Source organism: Canis lupus, chromosome 36 (assembly GCF_003254725.2).
Source record: "Canis lupus dingo isolate Sandy chromosome 36, ASM325472v2, whole genome shotgun sequence".
NCBI classification, from domain to species: Eukaryota; Metazoa; Chordata; class Mammalia; order Carnivora; family Canidae; genus Canis; species Canis lupus.
This window is the reverse complement of record NC_064278.1, coordinates 6,935,026-6,962,546: the sequence shown is the minus strand read 5'-3', so window position 1 is coordinate 6,962,546 and position 27,521 is coordinate 6,935,026. Positions and strand designations below refer to the sequence as shown.

General features: G+C 35.2%; 1 protein-coding gene across 9 annotated transcripts in view; it reads right to left on the bottom strand.

The window, feature by feature from the left end:
* Positions 1 to 27,521, bottom strand: part of TANK (TRAF family member associated NFKB activator) — a 94,662-nt gene that overhangs the window by 18,446 nt on the left and 48,695 nt on the right. For 6 of the 9 annotated variants that reach the window (XR_003145506.3, XM_025471073.3, XM_025471074.3 and 3 more), the window contains 2 exons: positions 16,924 to 17,035; positions 15,529 to 15,647 (listed from right to left, as the gene is read on the bottom strand). The exons of 1 other annotated variant lie outside the window; for it this stretch is intronic. Coding sequence is in view for 7 of the 8 variants with exons in the window: in XM_025471073.3 (XP_025326858.1) it covers positions 15,529 to 15,647; positions 16,924 to 17,035 (231 nt within the window). In the remaining variant the exon portion in view is untranslated. The remainder of the gene's footprint in view (positions 1 to 15,528; positions 15,648 to 16,923; positions 17,036 to 27,521) is intronic. 2 more of the 9 variants (XM_035696834.2, XM_025471069.3) reach the window with 1 other exon arrangement.

The following is a 27,521-nucleotide window of genomic DNA, read 5'->3' as shown; positions in this document are numbered from 1 at the left end:
AGGTCGAATAATTTGTCTACAGTCCAGTAGGTGGAGGAGCTGTGACTGGAACCCTGGCCTTATCAGTCTAGGCTCTTAACTTCTCAGGTATAGAGCTTGGCTGCCAGTGAAACTCAGTAGTAGTTATCTAGCATGGTGAGGTAGATATAGAATGGTAACATTTACACATCGCACCAATGCAAACTAATTTTAAGATTCCAAAACCTGTCATACAACAAATACATTTCTCACTGAGAAGCAGTGATAAGCCAAGTTTTGATATTTAAATTTTGCCTGGGAAAAAACCTTTGGTATGGCCTTTTTTTGTGCTCAAGAATGTCCAAGTAGAAATTTACATTTGAAAATAACCTAGATAGATTTACTCAAGTTCTGCCAAACCAGTTCACTTGCTGACAGAAGCAATCTGGCAAGTTTCTTAACCAAAATTCCATAGTTTAAGTATTTCTCAAACTTACTAATAGAAGTTAATCATTTGACAAAGCATGACAATCAAGTATCTTACTGTTAATTCTATCTTCTCAAAACCTCAATTCTCTTCCTGCACTATCCCATTTCCTAACAGAGGACTGGGCCTATATTACAGTAGCTAATTTAAAACCCTTGTCTACCTATTTCACTATCTAGATCTACTTAGAGTTGGTGTGTACTCTTGAAACTGGATCACACTTTATTGACTCTCCATGTATTGAATAATTCTGGACTGTATCTTGAACATTATGAGTATGTTGTGGAGACATTACGGTACATGGTACCAAGGCTGGTACTATTTTTGTTTTTGTAGCCAAGTAACTTGGTGAGGCTCAAGACTCCAAATTGTCACTTCTTTGAAGAAGGGCAGTTCAGATTTCAGTTCAATCTTGTAACCCTAGCTGCAAACTGCTTCCTATTTGCCCCACACATCTACAGCCTCGGGTGCAGCCACAGACTTGGGCTGTCTAAACACAGAACTTAGGGTTCTCTTTCCTTCTCTGGCTTTCTACTGTCTGGGGCTCTTTCCCTCCCTCTGGTGACCAAGCTTATCCTGAGCTCATTCTCCTTCCTGCTTCTTCCAGCCAGAATGATGGTGGACTTTCTATTGGAATTTTAGCCACTGCAACTATGGCCACTCTCAGGACAAAACTAAAGAAAACTGGGAATTTACTCTGAGCTGATTACTTGGTCCACATTTGACTCGTTTCTAAAATATGCAAAGTTCAGTGTCCAGTTCCTCAGGGAGTTGTTCTTGTGTATCTCACCAGAGTTAATACTGTTAATTGTAGAGAACTGGTTAGGTATTCAGTCTTCTATACAGAAGCTGTAGCTCCCAAACTCAGGGTTTTTTTTTTTTTTTTTTTATCCCTCATTTTTCTGAGCTTTCACCATAATTTTCCAAAGAAGTCTTGCTCACAATCCTATGGCTTTTCCTAAAGCTCTCCTTCTGTTCACTGCTCACTTGACAGTATTCACGCTATTGACCATAATCTCCTTCTTTGAAACATTCTTTTGGCTTCCAGCATAACTTACTTAGGTTTTCTTCCTAGGTTTGATATTTTCATTGGCCCCTCTTTCAAGGCCATACACGTGGGCATTCTCTAAGGTTCAGACATGGGTACACTGTATTTCTCTCATATACTTTTATCATTCATTCTCATATCACATCTATGGAGTTTTCATTTTCTTTTTTTTTTTTTTGAGTTTTCATTTTCTACAGTCTGTTTTCAGACCTACCCTCTCTCTTGATAACCACTTTCATCTCTTGATCAATACTTTTATACTTGTTCTGTTGTCTACTATAGACCAAATTTAAAAACATAACCTAGGATTAAAAATCAAAAAACAAAAAACATAACCTAGGACACCTGGGTGGCTCAGCGGTTGAGTGTCTGCCTTTGGCTCAGGATGTGATCCTAGCTAGGGTCTGGGATCGAGTCCCACACTGGGCTCCTTACAAGGAGCCTGCTTCTCCCTCTGCCTGTCTTTGTCTCCCTCTTTGTGTCTCTCATGAATAAATAAATACAATCTTTTAAAAAAATGAAAAAACATAACCTAATTACCCTTTCCTTAAATATAGTTCACATTTTTTTTTTTAAGATTTATTTATTCAGGAGAGACACAGAAAGAGACGCAAGACACAGGCAGAGAGCGGAGAAGCAGGCTCCATGCAAGGAACCTGATGTGGGACTCGATCCTGGGAATCAGGGATCAGGCCTCGAGCCAAAGGCAGACACTCAACCGCTGAGCCACCCAGGCATCCCTGGTTCATGTTTCTATGGAGTGTTCTCCTTAGCATCAAAAAATCTTAGGGCAAGATAAACCCTTAAAGAAAGTGAGATTAGGCTTTCCTGGAATAGTAAAATACAAAACAAAAACTGTAGGTCTGACAACAGGCAATAAAGTGCCAAGATCTATTATTTTCTTCATATCAAAAAGGAAGAGAAATTTAAAAAGTAGGGAGGAGAGAGTTTTAGATTCAGCTTTAGAAAAAAGTTACCACTTTGTCCTCAGGACAAGAGGAGAAGAGAATGTTTAATCTGCTGCAGCAAGAAGGAAAAGCAAGAGTTACTGTAGTTATTTGGTCATCCAGCAGAAGTAAATTCCAGATGACAGGTTCAGGGAATATGGACAAGTCAGTGAGCTGCTGCAACATTATGTGGATGCAATGTAGAGGGAGACATACTGTTCTTAATATTAAATAGTGAAGAACAATTAGAGGTAGAAATAATGTGTGTAAACCCATCCAATATGGAATTACTTAGCTGAAAACTAAGTTGGAATACAAAAATCACAATAGCATTGCTGATAAACAAAATGGAAGAGAGAAAACAAAAGCTATCCATTTTGGGTAGACAAAAATCTTTCAGGGAAAAACTTGAGGTTACATAACATGGCAAGACCACCTAAGTAAGCAACAGAGTTCACAGAGTGTAACATATTAGCTGCAAATGAAAAATTAAGTCAGCTGAGCCTTCCCTGTCTCTCCCCCACCAAATTCTAGAGATATCTTTAAGGGGACTACAAATCCATCTAGAGGTTGTTAAAATACAAAATTGAAAAAAAAGCTAGCTGGAGATTCTGTGGTTAAATGAAGCTAAGTGTAGTCTGTTGATTTCAGATCCCATAATACATTTTTATGCCTTTAAAAATTATTAGAAAGAGTACATAGTATGCAGCATTTTACAGGTCGGGGTTCTGTGGAATATCCCAGGAAATGTATCAGGCACCACACTAGCTTTTAAAGGATTAGAATCAAAATTCAGTTTGTTGTAGATTTAATATACTGGGTATAGAGAAGTAACTGGGAGCAATTTATAGGTTTGTTTGTTTGTTTATTTATTTATTTATTTAGATTTTACTTATGTATTCATGAAAGACAGAGAGAGAGAGAGAGAGAGAGAGAGAGAGAGAGAGAGAGAGAGGCAGAGACACAGGCAGAGGGAGAAGCAGGCTCCATGCAGGGAGCCTGACGTGGGACTCGATCCCTGGTCTCCAGGATCACACACTAGGCCAGAGGCAGCACTAAACCGCTGAGCCACCGGGCTGCCCTAGGTATTATGATTTAAAGTATAAAGATCTAACTCTTTGGGCTTGGATTTAGTTGGTGGCAACATGGCTAAATATATCAAGAAGGTCGCAATCACTGGTAAATATAGGACCTGTCATGGTGCCCTCCTTGAGAAAATGATGAAGACTGAAGGACGGCTGGGTGGCTCAGTGGTTGAGTGTCTGCCTTCGGCTCAGGTCATGATCTTGTGGTCATGATCATGTATCTCTCATGAATAAATAAATAAAATCTTTAAAAAAAGAAGAAGAAAAAGAAAATGGTGAAGATTGAAACAGGCCAGCGTATCAAATTATACTTGCTCCTTCTATGGCAAAACCAACATGAAAACATGAGCTGTGGGTATCTGGCATTGTGGTTTCTGCATGAAAACAGTAGTGCCTCGACCTACAACACCACATCTGCCATCACAGTAAAGTCTGTTGACTGAAGGAGTTAAAAGACCATAGAAGCTCCACCATTTAAAACACTGTTAGCTTATAATAAATGGGTTAATTTATGTAACAACAGAATAAAGGATAAAGCTGTAGAATAATTATTTAAGAAAGGACTGAACAAACTATATGACTTCTATGCATAAATAAGGGATCCTGACGAGATGTTAGAGTATTCTTAGTGCATGATATGATTTCAACAGAAGGAAAAGTGAAAAAGGCAGTATTTTTCTGAAAGAAAATTATAATCTGGTAAAAACTAGTCTTCAAAATATGGCTCAGTATCCCTGAGGTCCTGAAATCCTTTCAAGGGATTCACTGTTGGGAGAGAAATCTCCTTGGGTCCTGAGTGTTCCTGTACATTTTTGCTGTGTATGCCAAGAATACAAGGCTCTGATTGCTCTTTACCTGGGATATTTCTCGGGACTGTGTTTGCAGGGGACAAACCTGAAAGATAATGTCTCCCTTGGACAAGGAGCAGGCTGCTAACTCCTTGCTATAAAATGATAGATCTCCTAAGCTCAGTGTTCCTCACCTTTAAGGCAACCCACCGCATATACAAGCATCCATCTGGGTCTTACTGCATTACCCTTCCCCCTCTACAGGAGGGACCAAAGCAAATAATGCTTTTGCTTGCTGTGATGTGTATAATGAGATCTTTTTTTTTTTCCCCTGATTCTGGAGTCTTCTTATAGCATCCCTGAAGCACTAAGTGGCTTACTTACTAGCTTATAAGTAGGGTAAAAATCAAATCCCTGACGCTGAAATCCATGGAGTTAACTATTATAACATTATTAGATGTTATTATTTGCCTTTTTCACTCCCTTGGCATTTATACTGATGATGCAAAAACAATGGTGAGTGAAACTGCTGGCACCTGAGTATGATCAAGGCCATGGTACCAAACTGGAGTCACCATACTCTTTAATGCCACACATTTGGGGCAGCCCAGATGGCTCAGCAGTTTAGCACTGACTTCAGTCCAGGGCCTGATCCTGGAGACCTGGGATCGAGTCCCACGTCAGACTCCCTGCATGGAGCCTGCTTCTCCCTCTGCCTGTGTCTCTGCCTCTCTCTCTCTCTGTGTCTCTCATGAATAAATAAATAAAATCTTAAAAAAAAAAAAGCCACATATTTGGTTAAAAAAAATCCCTGGGGGAGTCTTAAGATATCTCCTTGATGAGACTGTAAAAATTATTAATTTTAATAAATTTTGATCCCAAGTTGATAGCTTTTAAATATTGTGTGAGACAAAATAGGAAATACACAGAAAGGACTTCTGTTTCATACCAAAGTATAAGGGTTGTTTGGGGGAAAGCACTGGTTCAACCATTTAAGTTGCAAGATGAACTAGTCACTTTTTAAATGGAACACTATTTTCACTTGAAAGAATGACTGACATGCAAGCTATGGTTATCCATTCTTAAAAGCAAATGAAGTTAGCTTCTAACTTTAAGGAAAACAGCTGACAAGATTTGTGGTCCATGAAAAAATTTAAGTTTTCAACCAAAAATTAAAATCCCGGGGAATGTACACCTGTTATAGCAAGTCTGACAAATGTTCAATCTTTAAAAGACTTTTATGGTGAGATCCATATGATGTTAGATGTGACTTTAAATACTACATCATAAGTCAATATTTGAAAGATCTGCATAGTTCAGTGAACCAATATTTTCCAAATGACCAATTCATGAAGCTACAAAATCATAGGTTAAGATAGACCACTGGCTTTTAATGCAGTAGAAAAGTTCACTGGTTTCAGTGTTTATAATGCAGTTAACACTTAAGAGACTACTACTACTTACTGAATTTTGGTATAGTACCAAAGGAGAATAGCCACAATTTCTAAAAAGGTTATTAAAATATTCTCCCCTTTCCCAACTACCTATCAGAAACCAGATTCCATATAATTCAACCAAAAACCAAAATAATAAAAAAACAACAGATCACAACACATCAAAGGCAGAAGCATTTCATAACACTGAAAAACAAATGTCTTCAAAACAGATTTTGAGATTTTTAAGGGTGAAGATTATAAGAGAAACTAGATTCTTTTGCGGGGCTAGTCCTACCTACTGAGGTTGAGAGAACAGACTTTTATGCTTGGGTCAAGAGAAACCAGGGCTGAACCGAATATACGGTTTTGTGGTCTCTGCAAAAAAGTAGAAAAGGGAAAAATGGGAAATGTGAGGAAGGAGTTAAAAAGGGGGAAGGTAATGAAAGCCATCATTAGAAAGAATCAAATTTGTTTAGAAGCCAGGGAAGAGGGCAGCCCGGGTGGCTCAGCGGTTTGGCACCACCTTCGGCCCAGGGCCTGATCCTGGAGTCCCAGGATTGAGTCCCACATCGGGCTCCCTGCACGGAGCCTGCTTCTCCCTCTGCCTGTGTCTCTGCCTCTCTCACTCTCTGTCTCCCATGAATAAATAAATAAAATTAAAAAAAAAAAAAAAAAGCCAGGGAAGAAAATTTTAAAAATGATATGCCACTTCTCATTTTTTTCCCCTCAAAAATTATTTCCGGTATTATAAAAACAAAAACCCTAAAATGATGTATTGAATTAAAAAACAGACTAAGAACAGTAAGAGGTTTGGCTGGATTAATAATTCAGATTTGGGGGGCAGTTGGGTAGTACAGTTGGTTAAGTGTCTCTTGTCTCTTGATTTTGGAGTGGGTCATGATCTCAGGGTTGTGGGATTGAGCCCTGCACAGGGCTCCATGTTCAGCAGAGTCTCCTTGAGATTTTCTCTCCCTCTGCCTCTCCTGCTTATGCACTCTCTCTCTCTCTCTCTCTCCCTCTCTCAAATAAATAAATCTTAAAAAAAAAAAATCAGATTTGGAGGGGTGCCTGGGTGGCTCAGTAGGTTAATGTCCAACTCTTGATTTTGGCTTAGGTCATGATCTCAGGGTTTTAAGATCAAGCTCCACGCTCAGCTGGGAGTCTGCCTGAGATTCTCTTACCCTCACCCTCTCCCTCTGCCCCTCCCCACTGTGTGCTCACTCTAAAATAATAAATGAATAAGTCTTAAAAAATAATTCAGATTTGGAAGTAGTCAAAATGTCTGCAATATAAATTTCAATGTAAATATTAAGTGATTTGGATATCAATACATATTTGTTTCTTAAGTTTGTGATATATTTACTGTAACACTGGAAAAAACTCTGAGCCTTAATGAACTGGTTTTCTTCCTTCGAATTATTATTCTACCAGAGAGTCTATAAACAAAGACCAGTCTCCAAAGAGGAGTGATATAGAAATGTTAAATGTTAAAAGAAGGTATATTCAATCCAGTCTCTAGAAACAAAAATTGGAGGAATAGGACATTTGCTCTGACTGAGAAGACAGGGTAGAGTGCTTACATACATTTTTCTCTAATCCTACATAAATCCCAGCTTAGGCTGGCATGTGCCATTATATAGATAGTACAATCACTACTTTTATCTAATAAAAGATGATGAAAAGAAAGAATTCATCATTTGAAGAATATAGTAACTCTTTTTTTTAAATGAAATTGAATTATATAAGTGACTTTGTTTCAAATACTATGCATTTAGATGATGTAAGCCAAATTTGACTTTCCCACAGAAATCATTTGATAGTTCTGTATCTTGATTAATGGTCTGATTTCTAGCTTTCACTCAAATGATGAAAAATATATTTATCATATATCTGCATATGACAATTATTTTTTAAATAAGCATGTAGATTATTTTAAATCAGTTCAGTACATCATATAGATTGGTTTTATAGTTTTTAATGGACTAAAACAGAAATTTCTAAATAAAGCAGTGTCTGTCTGCCTCTGTAATATATATCTTTAAGGTAAAACAGGTGAGTTTTTTTGGTTGTTGTTGTTGCTGTTTTTAAGTAGACTCCAGAATGGAGCCCAATGGGGCGTGAACTCATGACTCTGAGATCAAGAATGAGCTGATATCAAGAGTCAGATGCTTAACCAGCTGAAGCACCCAGACACCTCAAAATAAGGTATTTTGATAGAACTACATCCACATAAGTAAACAAATCTAGAATCTAGAAGAGAAATCTAGAAACAAATCTAGAAGAGAAATTTAGAAAGGTTTCTCTATACTTTCTTGCTAAAAAAACCCCCAACCAAATTATTAATGACTCAAAATAAGGTATTTTGATAGAACTACATCCACATAAGTAAACAAATCTAGAATCTAGAAGAGAAATCTAGAAAGGTTTCTCTATACCTTCTAGCTAAAAAAAAAACCCAACCAAGGGGATCCCTGGGTGGTGCAGCGGTTTAGCGCCTGCCTTTGGCCCAGGGCGCGATCCTGGAGACCCGGGATCGAATCCCACGTCAGGCTCCCGGTGCATGGAGCCTGCTTCTCCCTCTGCCTGTGTCTCTGCCTCTCTCTCTCTCTCTGTGTGACTATCATAAATTAAAAAAAAAAAACTCCCAACCAAATTATTAATGACTCCAGATCCTAAACTGCTAAAGGAAGAGGGGGAAAGGCTGTTGAGTACTATTCCAAGAGCTCTTCTTGCAAAACATAACTGGTTTCATACTATGGTTTTGCTGTTAGGGTAGTATTTTAAATTACAGATGGGAGACTTTATCAGCTACATTTTCACAAAATTGCTATATGTATTGACATTAATATGTCAAAGTATTCATTTTTTTTTTTTTAAATTTTTATTTATTTACTTATGATAGTCACAGAGAGAGAGAGAGAGAGAGGCAGAGACACAGGCAGAGGGAGAAGCAGGCTCCATGCATCGGGAGCCTGATATGGGATTCGATCCCGGGTCTCCAGGATCACGCCCTGGGCCAAAGGCAGGCGCCAAACCGCTGCGCCACCCAGGGATCCCTGTCAAAGTATTCATAATACAACAGTCTACTATAAAGCTTTTATAATGCATATAAAACAAGGTACTTGAACAATATACGACAACTTGAATATATAGTTTAAGAGACCTGCAATAGAAAAAGTGAGGAGCTATAGAGGGCCTAAACTCGGAGAGAAAGCCACAAGTGGGAACTGCATCTGAAATCCAATGTATATGACAAATGAACTGTTCAAGAATGGGGATGCCATCCAAAACCTAGACTCATGAAGCTAGGATTTTAAAAGTTACAGAATTCCAGAAAGTAAAGCAGGGTTAAAGTTCATATCCTGCCTGCTAAAACTGTCATAATCAACAACTAGAGGAATACACCGATGCCTTTCACTGAAGGACCACCCACAGAATAAAGTACCATCTACAGAATAAAGTAACAAAATGGTAGAGAGCATTCTGTCTTCTGAAGCCATGATTATGTCATTTAAAAAAGATTACAGTAAATGAAATGCTCTTTTAAAATCCTCAGTTTTAGCCCTCAGTTAATTTATGTATGTATGTACATATTTATGGATATATCTATGTATGTAATTTCATAGGGCTCGAACTCATGACCCCAAAATCAAGAGTCTGACTGAGCCAGCCAGGCACCCCAACTTTCAGTTTATATAATGTTAAGTTATTCTTTTTCCATTAAAATCTTGCAGAAAATTTACATATCTGTGCCCACATTACCAAAATATAAACGTATTAGAATGCATTTTCTTTTCTCTATTTGAACTAAATGTCGAGCCCCTACTCAAGCCTAACTTCAGCTCACCAGGAATTTTTATTTTTAAATTAAGGTCCTACATGTTTTATCTGTAGCATTAAATTATAATTAGTGTTTCATTTTATCATATAATCAAGACCTTGCCTCATCTTATAATGTTTGCTAATTGCTTTGGGTCTCCAAATCCTTGTTTCTCCAACTAGATTATATATAGCTCCTTAAAGGAGATGGATCTTGTCCTCCTCTTTTTTTGTATTCCTGTCACTGACTAGCAAGACTGGGGAAATAGGAATTCAAATACTTCTCATCTAAGTGACTGACAAGTGAATTTTTAGACATCAACTTTCTTCAAACATATCGGAGCCTCTGTATAGACTAGAATTGCCAGGTATCGCACATCTTATTTCCTTAATGTTAGCACTGATGGCAGCTCCACAGCCACATCACTGTTTTACTCTTCTAAACCCACAAAATCTTCGCTGCTCCTCAAAGCTACCATCTACCTGGTTATCTAATAATCGTAATGACAGCTACATTAGAAATGTGCCAACTAACTGGAATCTTTCAGTAATAACTACATTCTTTGTATTTTTACACTTTTGCTGGAAGCATGTAAGTTAGATGAAAAAAGACACATATAAACTAGAAATATATACAGAAAATCAGAAATAGGGATCCCTGGGTGGCGCAGCGGTTTGGCGCCTGCCTTTGGCCCAGGGCGCGATCTTGGAGATCCGGGATCAAATCCCACGTCGGGCTCTCAGTGCATGGAGCCTGCTTCTCCCTCTGCCTATGTCTCTGCCTCTCTCTCTCTCTCTTTCTCTCTGTGACTATCATAAATAAATAAAAATTAAAAAAACAAAACAAAACATAAGTGCATCTTTAAAAAAAAAAAAAAAGAAAATCAGAAATAAAGCATAAAATCAGCTCTTTGGACACATAAACACATGAGTACTATTTAAATAAATAGAAGTTAAAATAAACTCAGACTATACTTTGTATCCTGGATACTAGAACCTGAAATGACTTCACAACAATTAGTAATGTTGGTTTTATCTATTAAATCAAGACTTTAAGCCAGAGGGCAGGGACAATATCTCTTTGTTCTTCCAGTAGCTCAAAACGTGAGGTAGATAGTTCAGTTATTTAATGAATGAGTGAAGAAAATGTATCAACATCACCAAATTCTACGTATTCTATATTATCATCACTCTCTATATGTTTTCTTGTATCCTCTCTATCTAGACTTTCATGTAACATCTACAAAAACAAAAAATAGAATCTTAGAAAGAGGAGGGCAAACAATTTTTGTCAAACCCTAGACATCTAGAATAGTATTTAGTTTGGCAATTGAAGTGCTTCTCATAAGCAGTATTATAAAAATCTCTTATTTCCAAGATCTTTTTTTATTATTTTAATTTTTTAAATTATTTCCAAGATCTTAAAAATGACACAGTATATCACAATCCTGGTTTTTAAAAAGGTAAACCAAACAATACCAATTTATATTTACATTAAAAAACACAATTTGTTATTTAAATAACTGCCTCCATGACATATGTTACTATGTCTGACAATGGTGTTCTACAAACAAGAGATAGTTTTGTGAAGAGTAAGTATGTGCATTTTTGTGTTATTTGATTTTCTACATATTTTGAAAAAAAGAAAGGTAACAATAGGCAACAGTTTCTTGATTCTCTAAAACACTGCTCAGCTATTCTTTGGCAAGTCTACACTCATGTTAGAATTTTTGAAATTGTTCTTAGGTTGAGAAGCTATGACATTTCTTTCTTCTGAGATTAACAGTGATAGGAGTCAGGAGATTAAATTTACTATTAAATTCTGCCAAGGTCCTCTACTTTTCACTAGTACTTATCATATTAATTAAACATTATGCCCCATGCCCCTGATCTCTGGTACCCTCTTCTGTACACCACAATCTACAATCCCACAATGCTTTAAAAACACATCTGAGGAGCTTATTTCTTTGCCTCTGGAGCACCTCATAACTTAATTCTAATGAGCAGAACAAAGCAGAAGTGAAGGTATGTGATTTTGAGAGACTAGGTCCTATAAAGCACTGTGGCTTCCTTCACTCTCTCTCTTGAATCTCTTACTTTTTACTTTGAGGAAGTTATTGGCCAGGTTGTGAGGTTAAGGCCCACATGGAGAAGTCTCCTACCAACAGTCATGTGAGTGAGCCATCCTGGGCGTGGATCCTCCAACCACACAAACCCTTTAGATGACTGAAGCCTTTGCCCACGTCCTGACTAATCACAAGAGATCTTGAACCAGAACCATCTAGCTAAGTGACTCCTAAATTTCTGACCCGCGGACACTGAGATAATAAATATTTGTTGTTTTAAGCAGTTAAGTTTGGGAGGAAGATTTGGGGTACTTTATTGTATGATGGATAATGGAATGACCCCTTTGCCAAAAATATCTCATCAAGAAAGACTGCAAACATGGTGTACAAGAAGTGAAACTCAGGGGCACCTGGTGGCTCAGCTGGTTAAGAGTTCAACTCTTGATTTTGGCTCAGGCTGTGATCTCAGGTTCATGAGACTGAGCCCTATGTCAGGCTCCCCACTGCTTGGGATTCTCTCTCTCTCCCCCTCTGCTCCTTCGCTTCCCTCTAATAATAATAAAAAAAGAAGTGAAATTCAGGTTTCCCATTAAACTAAGTACTTTCCCCCTAATGCCTCTAAACTATATGCAGAATACTAAGGGTCATCCATTTATATAAGCTCTGCTGTCTTGACTTTAAGATTTATTTTTAGAGAGAACAAGCATGCACGCACATGTATAGTGGGGGGATGGCGAGGGGCAGAGGGGAAGGGAGAGAGAATCTCAAGCAGACTCCCCACTGAGCGTAGAGACCCATACAGTGTTTGATCTCAAGACCTTGAGATCATGACCTGAGCCGAAATCAAGAGCCTGACGCTTAGCCAACTGAGCCACCTAGGTGCTCCTTGACTTCGTTATGCCCTTTTAGAAATCAAAGGACTCTGGCATGCTCTATGTAGGAATACTATGAACACAGAATGAACTACAAATTCATGTTTCTCAAATTTTCTAAAAGAGCTTCTTTCTCAACATACCCTTTTCCTCCACTGTTTGTCTCATTCATCAAGACACTCAAAGTTGTCATTTGCCATAATGTCAATGGGTCTTTCCCCTGTCATATATCCTAAACAAATCCTAAACAAAATAAATAGTCTAAAGAAAACAAATTCTCAAACCATTCACCAAACAGAAGGAAAGGACTGTGGGTGGTTAGTAGCTTCCTTGTGTTATTGGTTCAAAGCATCTATTAACTTAGTTATTCATTACAGAGGCTAGGGCAACTGATTATGAATGTGGGAATGTGATTTCTAGAAATTATTTAGTTTTTAAGAAGACTAATAAAAGTATATTGAAAATGGAAAAAAAAAAAAACACTGTAGCCTTAGCCATTTCTGCATACTGCCTTGTAGTTTTTATGTGTAGGTGCATACTTTTAGAAAATTGCAACTAATAACCAATATATTTTTTCATTTTGGAAAAATCCTGATATACCCAAAATCAAAGTTCTTTAGGAAAAGATTTTCCTTGTATTAACTAAAATTGAATTTAATTATAACTCAACAGGTATAGAATAAAATATATGCCAATTGAAAAGATTTTAATTTCAATTACTTAATTGGCCAACACTTTTCTAAATGTGGCCTAACTTTTTACAATATATAGCTGGCTCTCAAATATTCAATATTTTTCCCCTCTATTGTCTGCCTACAAATAAAGTTATAATGGATGCAGCATTACTAATTCTTTGGAAATAAGCCATCTCTAACATAATTTCTGTTACTTACATTTATGTTAGCCCAGGTATCCAGACATATATTTTACAGACAAAGACATCTTATAAAAACAAAACAAATGGAATTTAAAAAAGAAGTCTGTTGAAGGTTCCTGTTGAGTACTTACTGACTGAAAAATAAACTCTAAAGTGTTCATAAACAATGACAAATTCCCAAATATAAGATAAATTATTAACATATCTAGGAGCCTTTTACACCATCCCATTTGTTCTAACCAAGACTAATCTCTGTATTTTGAACTAGAGATAGTACCTTCAAAGAAATATTATAATGGAATATAGGAATTTTTGAATAAAAATTAATGGTAAATGGTAAATAATATTTAGAAGTCTCTGAAACAGTAAAGTGAAATGTAAATATTGTTTACTTAAGCACTAAATTTATAAGTCACCATTTACAGCAATTCAATTATTTTATACTATAATAGACCCAATCATAAAATTGTATTTCAGAAGTCAGAATCACTGTTTCTGAATCCTGTCTTTTGCAAAATAAATCTAAACATATTCCAGTGCAAGGGTTTCTTGTGTTTATCAGCATTTTTAGATAAATGGAAATTGTAGTCGGGTGAAGAGAGCTGAATGATCCAAATAAAAAGACAAAAATGATTTTTAAAAAATGAAATGGGAGATACTTTAAAGAACTTCCCATTCTAAAATTTTTATATGATATTAAAAAAACAAGATAGTCTTAGTTATGAGGCTTATTGGTAACTGAATAACCTTGGCACACAAAGCTTATATCTCCTACGTTGTCTAGAAGGAAAGAAATAAAGATAGCGTTCTTGATTTAATGATATCTTGTGGATGTTAAGAGTCCTCATTTATTGGGAGATCTTATATTATTCAAAACTGTGTCATCCTCCTAAAACCTAAGTCATTAAAAAAATTCCTTTCTAAGCATAACATTTCAATGATTCATAAAAACATGGAGAATTATATGCACCTATATATACACTACCTTGATTTAACAAGTGTTAACATTTTGCTTCAGCTCTTTTCTTTTTCTTTTTCTTAAGATTTTATTTATTTATTCATGATAGACATAGAGAGAGGCAGAGACACAGGCAGAGGGAGAAGCAGGCTCCATGCAGGAAGCCCGATGCAGGACTCGATCCCAGGACTCCAGGATCGCACCCCGGGCCAAAGGCAGGCACCAAACCGCTGAGCCACCCAGGGATCCCCCAGCTCTTTTCTTTAAAAAAAAAAAAAAAAAAAGCTATAGCTACAACTGAAGCCCTCTTTACTACCCAGAGTCAGACTCTTTTCCCCCAACTGTAGAAGTGATCATTTTTCTAAAGTTGTTAACATTCCTGTTTTTATACTTTTACTATATACTTCTGTTTTTATAAACAATGTCATATTTTATATTTAAAAAAATTTAAATAAATCATTCCCATTTTATCATTTTGTAATTTCTACTTTTTATTCAACATTGTTTCTGAAATCTAGACATACTAATATATAAATATTTAGTTAATTTTAATTTTTCTAAAGTGTCTCATGGTAAAGGTGTGCCATTCTGCTACTGATGGATGTGTAAGTTGTTTCTAAACAATGTAGCTTGAACATCCTCATACACATCTTGCAAATACAGAATGTTCCTTTTTATATTGTTTCAATGAAGACTTTCGCATAAGCTGGTTAGGTGGATTTTTAAAAAATTTAAGCTCTGGCAATTGAAGAAAAAACTAGAGTGTCATTTTCTAATCCAGAATCATCTGTGCCTTACTATCTACTAGTTAAATGTTTTATTTGTTTGTTAAATGCCTGTGATATAGAAAAGAGAGTATCAGGAAACATGAAACAAATCTAAGCATTTATTTTACTTGGAAATAATGCTTCTATTTAGAAAAATCTAAGTCATTTGTTTGTGTATAAATACAATTTGCTTAAATTCTAATGGTGGATCTACCTCAGGAAAATAAAACAAGGAAGATGTGTTATATGTCAGCATTTGAATGTTGCTTTTTGCAGAAGCATTGGTAGGACTGAAAAGAATCTTCACCCCTGTTCCTGCCCACCCAAATTTGATAAAATACTGACTAATTCAGGAAGTCTGTGGAACCTGATTTCTCATTTCTTATTTCCTTTATGGAATAAACCAGCAGTGCAGTCTACCTTTAATTCCTTTTCTCTTGGTATTCCTGATTTTACATTATCATGTGGCTGATCAAGAATCAAATTATTCTTCCTTGCTTCACTGTCTTCAAGCAGGGGAACATAGCCAAAACTGTTATCTGCAAGACAAAAACCTCTTGGATATAAGTAGAGAGCCCCTGTTTTTAGGACCACCTGGTAAAATAAAAATAAACCAGAAACCCCAATTATAAAGATATTTTAAATTGCGAGCTTCGAAAATTCTTTAGATAATAATTACTTTGACAATTTAAATTTGCTATTTTAGATTTTTTTCATTCCCACTAAATACACAAAACCCCCACTCCCCAAAATCAGTGGTGTAAAAAATATATAGAACTTAGAAAACTAGAAGTTCTTTATAACTTAATAATAGCAATTAAACTTTTAATAAGCCATATTTCCAGGTATGTATTTCTTGTTTAAGATAATTATTTGCATAATTACTCCATACTTATTCTAGGAAAATTAGAAAACGCAGACATGCCAAAAATAAATAAATAAACAAATAAATAAAAACTGCCACAACTTTTATGACCTGTGAATTATTACTGTTAACATTTTGGTTTATATTTTTATCACAGTTTTTCTTTTCCTATACTTACAAATTCAAACAAAAATCTTTTTTTTTACACATAAAATTATATACATTTTTTATCCTGCTTTGTTCATTTTTCTATGTATTATAGGTCTCAAGATAGTAAGTTAACATCTATAATCATCATTTTTCCTTGGCTACATAGCTGTTTGTTATATGAATGACTAATTTAACTCTGAACATTTACTTCTAACTTTTCATCATTACAACTTTTATTGTGGGGGCAGCCCTGATGGCTCAGTGGTTTAGTGCCGCCTTGGGCCCAGGGCGTGATCCTGGAGACCCAGAATGGAGTTCCGTGTCGGGCTTCCTGCGTGGAGCCTGCTTCTCCCTCTGCCTGTGTCTCTGCCTCTCTCTGTGTCTCTCATGAATAAATAAAATCTTTAAAAAAAAAAAAAAAAGAACTTTCACTGTGATAAGCTTCCTTGCATATATAACTTTGAGTTCTATAATAAATATTTTCTTATGACATATTTTTAGGGCTTGAATTTTTCATTTAAAAGGTACAGACATTTAAGAAAGCTTTTGCTATTTACTGGTAAATTGTCTTCTAGGAAGTTTCATCAACTTAGAATTCTACAATATAGTATATGTGCATGTTCATTTCCCCATAACTCTGTGCAAGTATTCATTTCTTAAATAAAAATATGTAACTGCACTAGTTATTTAAAAATCAGAACTATTGAGAAATGATGGAGAAATAAAAAAGAAAAACTTAACTTCTACCTTTTTTTCTCCAAGAGGTTCAAGTAATACATAAAAAATTAATATGAACATACCTTGACTGGAATTCACAAGAAGCAACTGTGATTTTAGCTTGTCAATAATAGTTTGTTGAAGTGACAGCTGTTCCTGTTGCTCACGTATTCTCTGCTCATAGTTTTCAGTCTGCTGACATAAAAACCAGTTAGCCTGGTATTTACTAGCAGATGTGCATATACATTTACTGTCCATTAATTAATTATATATAGAGGTGAGTTGCTCTATTGCCATTTCTCAGGTATTGAGCACGCTGTTTGTGAACTAAAAACTGGCTTCAACAGTGTATTAATAGTCATTATAAACATCACTGATTTAAAACACTTAAAACACTGCAAAATTTAAAAAATCATCTTAATTAGTGAAATTTCAGTTCATAGTTCTTGGTCCTTCAAGCTAGTATAAAAATTGTAATTTATTTATTTATTTTTTTTTTTTAAATTGTAATTTAGAATTCAGTCCCTAATGAAAACAACAAAAAAGCATCAATGACAAAATGCATGTTATATTGTTCTATAAAAGTATATACTAACTTATTTTTTTAAATACCTAACTTATAAAATGTTAAGATTTCATATCTTTTAAATAAACAGTTTGAATTGGTATTTAGCATATAAAACCACAAAGGAAGTAGCACAACCTAAGTAGCATTTTCCCTATGAGAAAATCAAATGAGCAAGTACAAATTATAAAATTATATTTATCAGAAACTTCCTTTTTCAGATTAAGTTTTAAGAAGTCAGGAGAATATGTGGTTTATCCTTACTGGATATCTTTAATATCATAATTTCCCTTATATTTTTAATCCATTCATCTTGCTATTTTATTGCAATGGCTGTGAGAATTAAGCAATGAAAGAAGATAGCAGTTTGCATTAGAAAATAAGAGATGCTAACAAACCTTCAAGCAAATTTGAAAATGTTGCATTACAATTACTAAAGTTTAAATATATATTACCAATAATAGAGAATTCTTTATCAATTTTTATCACTGGTGCAACAATAAATGACTAAACTGTAAACTCTCTGAATGTAAAATAAGATCCTAATAATCTTGGAATGTCTTCAGTAGATACTAAAGAATTTGATTTTGAGGGGTGCCTGGGTGGCTCAATCAGTTAAGCGTCGCCTTCAGCTCATGATCCCAGGGCCAGAATGGAGTCCCACATCGAGCTCCCTGCTTAGCAGAGAGCCTGCTTTTCCCTCTCCCTCTGCTATTCCCCCTGCTTGTACTCTCTTTAATAAATAAATAACATCTTTAAAAATTTTTGATTTTGTTGTATTTTTTTATTTTGTTATATTTTTATCAATGTTCAAAATTAGTGAAATTATTATTTTCAGAGACCAATAAGCTTAAAGTACTTTGTAAGTTACACAGCTCTTCCTAGATTCCCAAAATAAATTAGCTTAGGAAATTAAAAAGTATATATTTAATTTATTTGAGAAAGAGAGAGAGAGAGAGAGAATGAACATAATGGAGGGGTGGGAGGAGGAGCAGAGGGAGAGGGAGAAGCAGACTCCCTGTGAGTGGAGAGCCCAACATGGGGCTTGATCCTGGGACTACAGGATCATGATCTGAGCTGAAGGCAGATGCTTAACTGACTGAGCCACCAGGTGCCCCTAGTTTAGGACATTAAAGCAAAATACAACATTTTCCCAAATAAAGGGGGAAATTTTATATGTAATACACTTCAAACAATAATTAACAGAGTGATAAGTAACTCAAGTGGTTTGTTATATCTTTGCATTATTGTCTGAGAGTAGTGTTATATAACCTTATACTCCCATAGAACTCTGTGAAGTAATTTAGACATAGGAGATATTTAGTACATGCTTGTTAGGAAAAAAAAAAAAAAGGAAATAAAGAATCCAGGTTAAAAAAAAAAAAAGGAATCTAAATTCTATTAATACAAATAGAAGAATGTATGTTGTGAATCTATCTGGACCATATGATCTATAATTATGAGTCTCCAAACTAAATCTTAAATAACAGGGCCATGCCTTTCAGGACAAGACATTTTATTCTCACAAAAATCTATATCTGAACCCCTAGAGTGAGTAGGATTTAAATATCTACAGCAAATTCTGTAGCATCTTAAATTTCCCTGAGCTACACAGAGCTACCAGGCTGAGGAATCAGCAAACTTGCTGATGTTACTTCTTTTTGCTATCTACTTCTGTTTATTTAAACTTTCTCCAAAGAATTCAAAGCTCTTCATGAACACTAACCAGTAAATGCTTATTCTTTTACTATATTTTGATAGGTAAAAATATTCTACTATCCAGACATTAAGTAACCAGGACAAAAAACCTAGCAAATTAGAGACAGACCCAGAATAAGTGTGCAAGTTATTCAAACCTTAGCCCACTGTCTATTATATATATTTTTTTCCTGCCTTCATGGAAAAAAAAAAAAGGACTTGTATTTTCTTTTGGAACCAACTCAGAAGTCTTTGCCAGGTAATATTCACCTTTTAGTCTCTGGCTTAAAAACATACTTTAGAACACCTACAGATAAAATATTATAGAAAACGAGTAAGGCTGAAAATGTTATTTATTGGGTGGGAAGTTTCAAGTTGAAGTTTTGAACTATTAAACTACTTAATAAAGTACTCAGTAAACTCCAGTAAACTCTATAATAACTTAAAAACTGATATTCTGAAAGTATAGCAGGGGAAAAAGAATAGTAATAGTCCTTGTTCTCTTACTGCTTTTTCCATATACTTACATTATAGCAATTATAATATTTTAGTCTAATTACCCATTAAAGCGATTATAATATTTTAGTCTAATTACCTATATTTCTGATTTTGCTTTAGACTATGACCTCTTCATAGTCAGAGGCTAGAGGCTATTTTCTTCTGACATCTCTAAAGTATAGAGTGGCTGGTACATTTTAAGATGCTCACTATATTAGCTGAATAAAAAGACTTTAAGTTGCTAAGTATCACAGAAACAGGCATGACTTCAGAAGTTACCTGAAAGAATGGAAAAAAGACTTTGCTTTTATTTTAAAAGGGAAACAGGAAAAATGGAGAGAGGTCAACAGGTGAATAGATAAAAAGAAATTAAGTTTGAGAAAATGGGTGCAAAAGATAGGCAATATCTGAATATTTTTTTGTCTTTTTTTTTTTTTTTTTTTTTTTTTTTTAAAAGAGAAGCTTATACCATCAGAAAAAAAAAGGTACTAATTCAAGAAAAGAAAATACATAATCAGAAAACAGTATAAAGATTTTGACCACAAGGCTATGAGAGGGCAAGTCCAGAAGAAGATACCGCATCCAACTGGGAAATAGCCAGTAAATTTCAATTTATTTGCTGTATTTGGAAACTGAAACAAGAAGTTTTTTTCTTTTTATTAAATGCTTTTGTTCACTGAACAGATATGAATAAAGTTATAATCTGAAAAATCCTTTTAAAAGGTCAGATAATTGTTGTACTGTCACAGCATTTTTTAAAAAACAATACAATTACAAACCAAGTGCATTCCAGCCCTATCAAAGACCCCACAAAACAGAAAAATCACTAACAACCACATTGAAAATGTACAACAGCAATGTCTTGTCAACACTTCTGTACAGAGCACAGACATGACAGCTAAAACAGACAGAAGAGAAGATGCTTTTGACAGCCAGTGTGTGTGAATGATTCTTTGAGTCAGATGGCAGCAACAAGTTACCAACTAGGAGATCTGCATGACAACTAACCATCCATCTGTATCAAACACCATCTGGCCAAGATGACTCTGGCTTCTGTGTATTTGACACTCCTTCCAATTCCAAAGACTAGCAAAACAAGTGGTCTATCAGCATCTAAAGAGGTAAGCAGGTACTTAGGTACATGTGCCCATGTGCCATAATGTACTCTGTACTCTTTCTTAGTGTTCAAAAGCAAAACTTAAAACAATGCTGATCAATATAGTACACATTTTAAATTTATTGAAAATGGTTGTCCATACATGCCCTTCTCTGATCATAAACAAAGCAGAAAGCTTATCTTTAGAACTGTCCCTTTACCCAGGGAAAATTTCAATTCATCTTCAAAACTAAGGCAGCATATTCTCTATAATTTTGGATATACAGCTGCTCAAGTTTTCATGGGTTTCATAAATATTAAAAGAGTTCTATAAATTGAAATTTTTTTCCTACTGCTGACACTGAAAACTGTCATTTTTCATATTTTCCAAAGTACTTATTTCCTAGATGGGTGAACAAAAGTTCAAGTGCCCTTTGTCATGGATGGTACTTGGAAAAGGTTCAAACATTATCCCTTTTCATCCTCAAGAACTAATCCAATATTCTGAAAGATACCATTTTTTCCCTCCAGGTATAAAGACAATAGGAATTTAATAAATTGAATGGGTTAAAAAAAGAATCTCAATTTAAAAACCTTTCAGACTGTTCTAAGATTAACAAAGAGAACAAAAGCTTTATAGAAGGCTACTACAAATGCTCTCAATAAGGAAGCATTTCATGAAGTAAGACAATTAAATAACTGTCCCAATACACAACACTTTGATCACAAACTGTCTGATTTTGAAACTCTGGGTAAACTAAATATCAACTTCAATTTTAAGTTAAAAAAAGAGATTGTATAGGATTAGCAACTCAGAGAGCCTGGTTTATATAGCTTATTCTTCAACAATTCTCTGCTATGTTTTCTTGTAACTAGGTTACAAACCCTGCCCTCCTCTTGTCCTGGCCCCATCAAGATTTACCTAGACCTGCAATGTGACAGATCAGATTATCAATTTAATTATCTACTATTTAGTTACAGTGCTACCACCAATTTGTCAGCATGCCAAATGGTACCAATTTCTCAGCATACTAAATGGTAAGGGATGACATTTTTATTTTATGATCTTGTGTTTTTGTTCTGATTAACTTACTTAGCCTCTGAGCTTTGTTTTTTTTTCTTTCTGAAATGAAAATGATATTTGCCTGAAGGGCTGAAGGAAATGGCATGTATAAATTATCTAGTACATAATAAGCTCTTTGCAAACGTTAGTTCCTTTCCTTTAATAATGAGCAAGATATATAATATCTGTTACGATAACATGTAGTGTATGCATCCATTAACTAAAGCCCTAATTACCGCTGAACATGGACGATATGTCACCAGACTTACCACACAAATTCCCAATGCTCTAAATCAGTTTTCTCAGTCTTTCTTCTAGTTCATTGTAACCCAGGACTCAGAAGTTTCTTTTTGAGAAAGCACTGTGGTACCTCCATTGAATCAAAAGCATTCTGTCAAGCAAAAAAACTAAAAACTCTGGTTGTTCAAGGTTTATAAAGAGAAAAAATAGTAAAAAATAATTAAGGAACAATTAATGGCTGTTAAAAATTACAAAAGCAGCACATTGTTGAGAAAATGCAAAAAAACAACAAAATCACTACCACAACAAAACCCCACATATGTACAAGGTAAAAAGTCTTTTCCTTTTACTGTGACTTCCATTCCTCCTCAGAGTTAACTACTGACACTTTGGTATGCACTCTTGCAGAACTTCTGCACATGTATATACGTATCTTACTTTTTTAAAAACCGTGAACTGTTCTGCAACTAAAAAAAACAATACAATCATCATATGATCATTTCACTGAATACTTACTATGCACCAAAATCAGAGAGCTCTATTTTATTTCATTTTAGTTCTTTAGTCTTCTACATAGATTATTTCCCACATTTTACAGGCGAGAAAACTGAGGCACAAAGCCGTACAAACTAACCCGCCCAAAGTTTTTCAGGAAGCAGTGAGGCTGGGATTCGAATCCAAGTTTGACTAACCACTGAAGCCCAGGTCTCTAACCACTATGGCACATCACCTAAGTATATCCAATTCTACCAAGATCCTCTTTTTTTTTTTTCTTTTTTCGATCCTCTTTTTTCCATATATTCTCCCCTTGAACAATCTCATCCGAAGTGGAGGTTATATACCAGACTCTCAAATTACATATTCAAAATTGATGATCTCTTCCCTCCAATTTCCCTTTCTCCCTACTCCTTCCCACCCCAGTTCCCTGCACAATCAGGTCCTTTGCACTCCTTCTCTGTACATGGTACCACTATCTATCTATACAGATATCCACTACCTATTATCTAGAAGGCTATTAACAACCATTGACATCTACTTGTTCTACAGTCAATCTGTTACCAAGTGTCAATTTTAATCTTGAATTTCTTTCAAATTTATTCACTTTCTTATCCCCAGTGTAAGCCACCACCATTCAAGCCATCACAGCCTTAATAAACTACTGCAGTAGCTTCATTGCTCTCCCTAAATGTATCAGCCAATCCATCATTTAAACTGAAGCCATTATGTTTTGCAGAATGCATATGTAATCACAATACCCATTCGGTCCTCCCACTCTTCCCCCATAAATACCTTATAGGGTTTCCTACTGTTTTCAAAATACAGAACCCAAAATCCTCCATATAGCCTCTAAAGATCCTACACAGTCTTGCCCCTGATTCTTCTCATTGTCGTATTTTCCTTAAACTTTCAATTCTCTGATATCAGTAAGTCTTTATAACAAAAGTCCTTATACCTGGAAAGCACCAATCCTGCCCTTTCAAAAATCACTTCATAAAGACTATCTTCTTTATCTCCTAGCTTAGGTCAAGTCCCTAACAGATGTTCTAACAGCAGTTTACTTTTCTTCCTAATACTTATCAGAGTTTGAAAATTTACATTTATGAGATTACTTGTTTAGTCTCTGCTTTACTAGATGTGCCACCATTCCATGAAGCAGGGACATACATGCTTATAATTGTGGACTCAGCACTTGATACAATGTACTGAGTAGGTGCTCACAATATCTTTGAATGAACATAATTTAAACATTCCCAATTATTAACAGATCTTCTTGAACTTGTATCTTAGCATACCTGTCTAAAAATTTTGATAGGACATATTTCTGGAAATAAAAACCTGGAACAAAGGATGCAAATATTTTAAATTTTGATAGGTAGAAAATAAGTCTATGGCAATGTACTGACAATGTACAATAGAAAAAATAAAACTTCCATCAGAAATGGCCAGAACCACCTTTATTCTAATACTAGAAGCTTCTGTATAAAAATACAAGCATCAACTGCTCCATTTCCATGGACACCTACACAGAGATTTTGGGGAACAAAGGAAAAAAAGAATATTAAAAAAACAAAGCCCTTCCCATTTTAAGTCAAAATAAAGGCATTTTAAAATATAGTAATACCTATAATAAAGGTATTTTATGCCTTCATACACACCTAGAAAACATATTCTAAAGCTTTTAGAGGTAACATAAACCTGACATTTTAACATTTCAGATGGGTCAAGACTAACTCTAGGATAAAGCAGTCTGACAATACAATCTTTAATGGCTTAACATTTGTCAGGAAAATGTAAAATGTAATTTATGACAAAAAGTGCATGGCCAAATTTAGTCTTATTTGAGGAGTTCATCTTAGACTCATTTGTTAGTCAGTAAGGCTCTTTACTTAGCAAATGAGCTGGCTTTAAATATTCTGTATCCTTCACTTTTCTTAGCAGTACAAAGAAAGGAAATTTTCTTTGTAAGCACCTGAACTATCTTACAATTAAGAGATTTCTACCTTTTTATACAAGACATTGTTGATTTTCCACTTTAACCAAAAACTGGCAAGAAGAGACAAATATGTTTTATTCCGCATCTTTTTTTTTTTAAGTTTATTTATTTTGAGAGACAGTGAGAGCATGATCAGAGGGAGAGGTTGATAGAGAATCTCTAGCATACTACATGCTGAGTGTGGAGCCCGACACGGGGCTTGATCTCAGAACACTGAGATCATGACCTGATGAGCCTAAACCAACAGCTGGCTGCTTAACCGAATAAGCCACCCAGGTATCCCTCCATGTATGTCTCAACAAAGGAGATTTATATTTTCTTTTTACATAATGCAAAGATCTTGGGAAAAGCAGATTAGCTGTAGGATGTTTTCTGAAACTTATTTATAAATATGGTAATCTGATTTTAAATCACAATCAACTTTAAAATTTTCAAATGTTTCAACTGTTTTACTACTGATTCTTCTCTTGGCAAGATGATCAAAGAAACAATAGAGGATACCTAAGTCTTTATGAAATATATTTGCTTTTTTCTACAGAACAGTAGCAGAAATGGGTAAGAAGCAACTTGGTATAAGCAATAAAACTGATTAAATATTTAAGTCTACATAATGGGCTTGTGTGACATTTGGAACTCTCCAGCAACATGAGCCTAGTCAGTCAAGAGATGTGGCAAAGACTGCTAATTATTCCCCCACATACATTTTTGTTTTTTTCTTTTAGTAATATAGGCTTTTACCTGGGCACATGGTCATCCAGTAGAGGATATATTTACCAGCCATATGTCTAAGTTCTGTTCACAGCAGGTCAACAGAAGTGACCTATACAAATTTTGGACTGCCTTATTAAAAGAAAGCTGTCTGCTCTTCAATGCTTCTCTGTTCTCACTGGCAGGGAAATGTTAACAAGTAGAACAGCCACTGTGATTCCAGACAGGGAAACCATATTTTAAGGATGGTAGAACTGCCTTACTATCCCTGGCTACGCATCTCTGGACTGCTGCATGAGAGGATAAACTTCTATTTATTTATAAACGTCTTATTTAAGCACAGTACTTCTTGGTCTCTTGTTAACAATAGTTTATCCTGTACAGTGACTAATTCAAGGACCAAGCCAACTCTACCACTGTTCTATATAAGAGTTTCTTCTTTTATTCTGTAAGTGTATCCAAAAGCTGTCCATGTCAGGGGCTACTGTGTTTAAAACATCCCTCTACTTTGGAAAAACCAGAAGGCCTCTTAGTATGGGTACATATGCATGCTTACACAAGGCAACAAACAGAACAAGCGATCATCAGATTGTGAGCCCTTTAAAGTGCATGCTCTATGTTTTATTTATCTTTGAATCCCTAGCATTTATTAACTGGCATATCATAAATTGTAGTATGAATGAAAGAAATATTAGTAACTAGCATTATACTCCGGCCTCTTTTCATAAGACATGTATAAATCACAAAAGTAAGGATTCATCCAAGAAAAGAGGAGCTCAAATTAGGTTATTCATAGTAATGGGAAGAACAGTTTGAATACCTACAATGGGCTGTGATTTAGCCAGGTTAGTAAAACAAGTCTGGATTCAGGTAACCCTAGTTTCAGTATACATTCTGCCACTTAGGCTAAAAAAACTTATTTCTGAGTCTCAGTTTTCTCATTTGAAAATGGGCTACCTATGTCTACTTTGCCAGGCTAGGAGGATTTACATATAAACTATGTGATACTTGTAAAATACATTCATTCAATGAATATTAATTTTTCTTTCTTTTTTATGATGTAATAAATTTAAGGACTGAATGAGAAGAGGATGCAACTGGTTCGGCATTATTTGGGGTTATGTGACATTTTAGTATAGTCTAGAATAAAGGCTATACTGGAAGGAAAAGCTAAATATAGTTGTGTTCTAAAAATGAGAGATTCTAATACAATTTAATGGCATGGTGGCAAGAGTACCTTGGTATAACAATGCTAAAACTATTTTAGGGCCAGAGTTAAATAAATATACTTGACGGTCAACAGTAGGACACTAGTTAATAGAATGAGGAATCACTCTTTGAAATTTAAGTAAGGCAATTTAGGATAAATAAAGGTATTATAATTCTACACAGCAGTTTCTAAATCTCACTCTTTTGAAATGATACAGAGAAAAAAATCAGTGGTCTGGGCATCTAGTTTAATATACCTTCCAAGTAGCAATGAGATACATTTGGGTATAGAGCTCAGAGGGCAGATATGGAGTAGGGGGATAAGTTTAGTAGTCATTGTCATAGTTATCTGAAATTATAGGAGAAAATAAGAAGTGAAGAAAATCTTGAAAAACTAATAATACTGTCCTGGTAGTAGAGAATAAACCCACAAACAGATTAAGGAAGAGGGACTCAACAAGAAATGAGAAAAATCGGATGCTATCTGGAATGTTAAAAAAAAAAAGTTTTAAGGAAGAGGCAGTGCAAGAGCTATAGTCAGCCATTAAATGGAATGCGGTAGCTCTATTATGTATGAATCTGAAAGACTACTGATGATTTTAGATTTAAAAAGTTATAGACATAATATTTACTGTCAGGTAGATTTTGTGTCAAATTAACAGTTCCATTAGCTTTAGTATTTATTAGATACGTGGTTGTGGGCAAGTTATTTCACCTCTCTATACTTCCTTTTCCTCATCTGAAAAAAGAAAATACTTCCTCACAAGATTTGTATAAGGATTAAATCAAATGACTGTATAAAGCACTTGGTAAACATAAACTTTGATAAATCTTAGTGATGATGATGGTGAAGATAAAGACATTTAAAAGAATATATTTATTAGAGAGAGAGAGAATGTGTGCATGCATGTGCACACGCAGCAGGGGAGGGACCGAGGGGGAGGAAAAGTCTGAAGCAGATTCCCTGGCTGAGTGTGGAGCCAGAAGTGGGGCGTGATCTCATGACCCTGAGATCATGACCGAAGCCAAAACCAAGAGACCAATGCTTAATTGACAGCAGCACCCACACCCCAAAGTTAGACATTTTTGAAAATCTTAACCTTTTTCAGA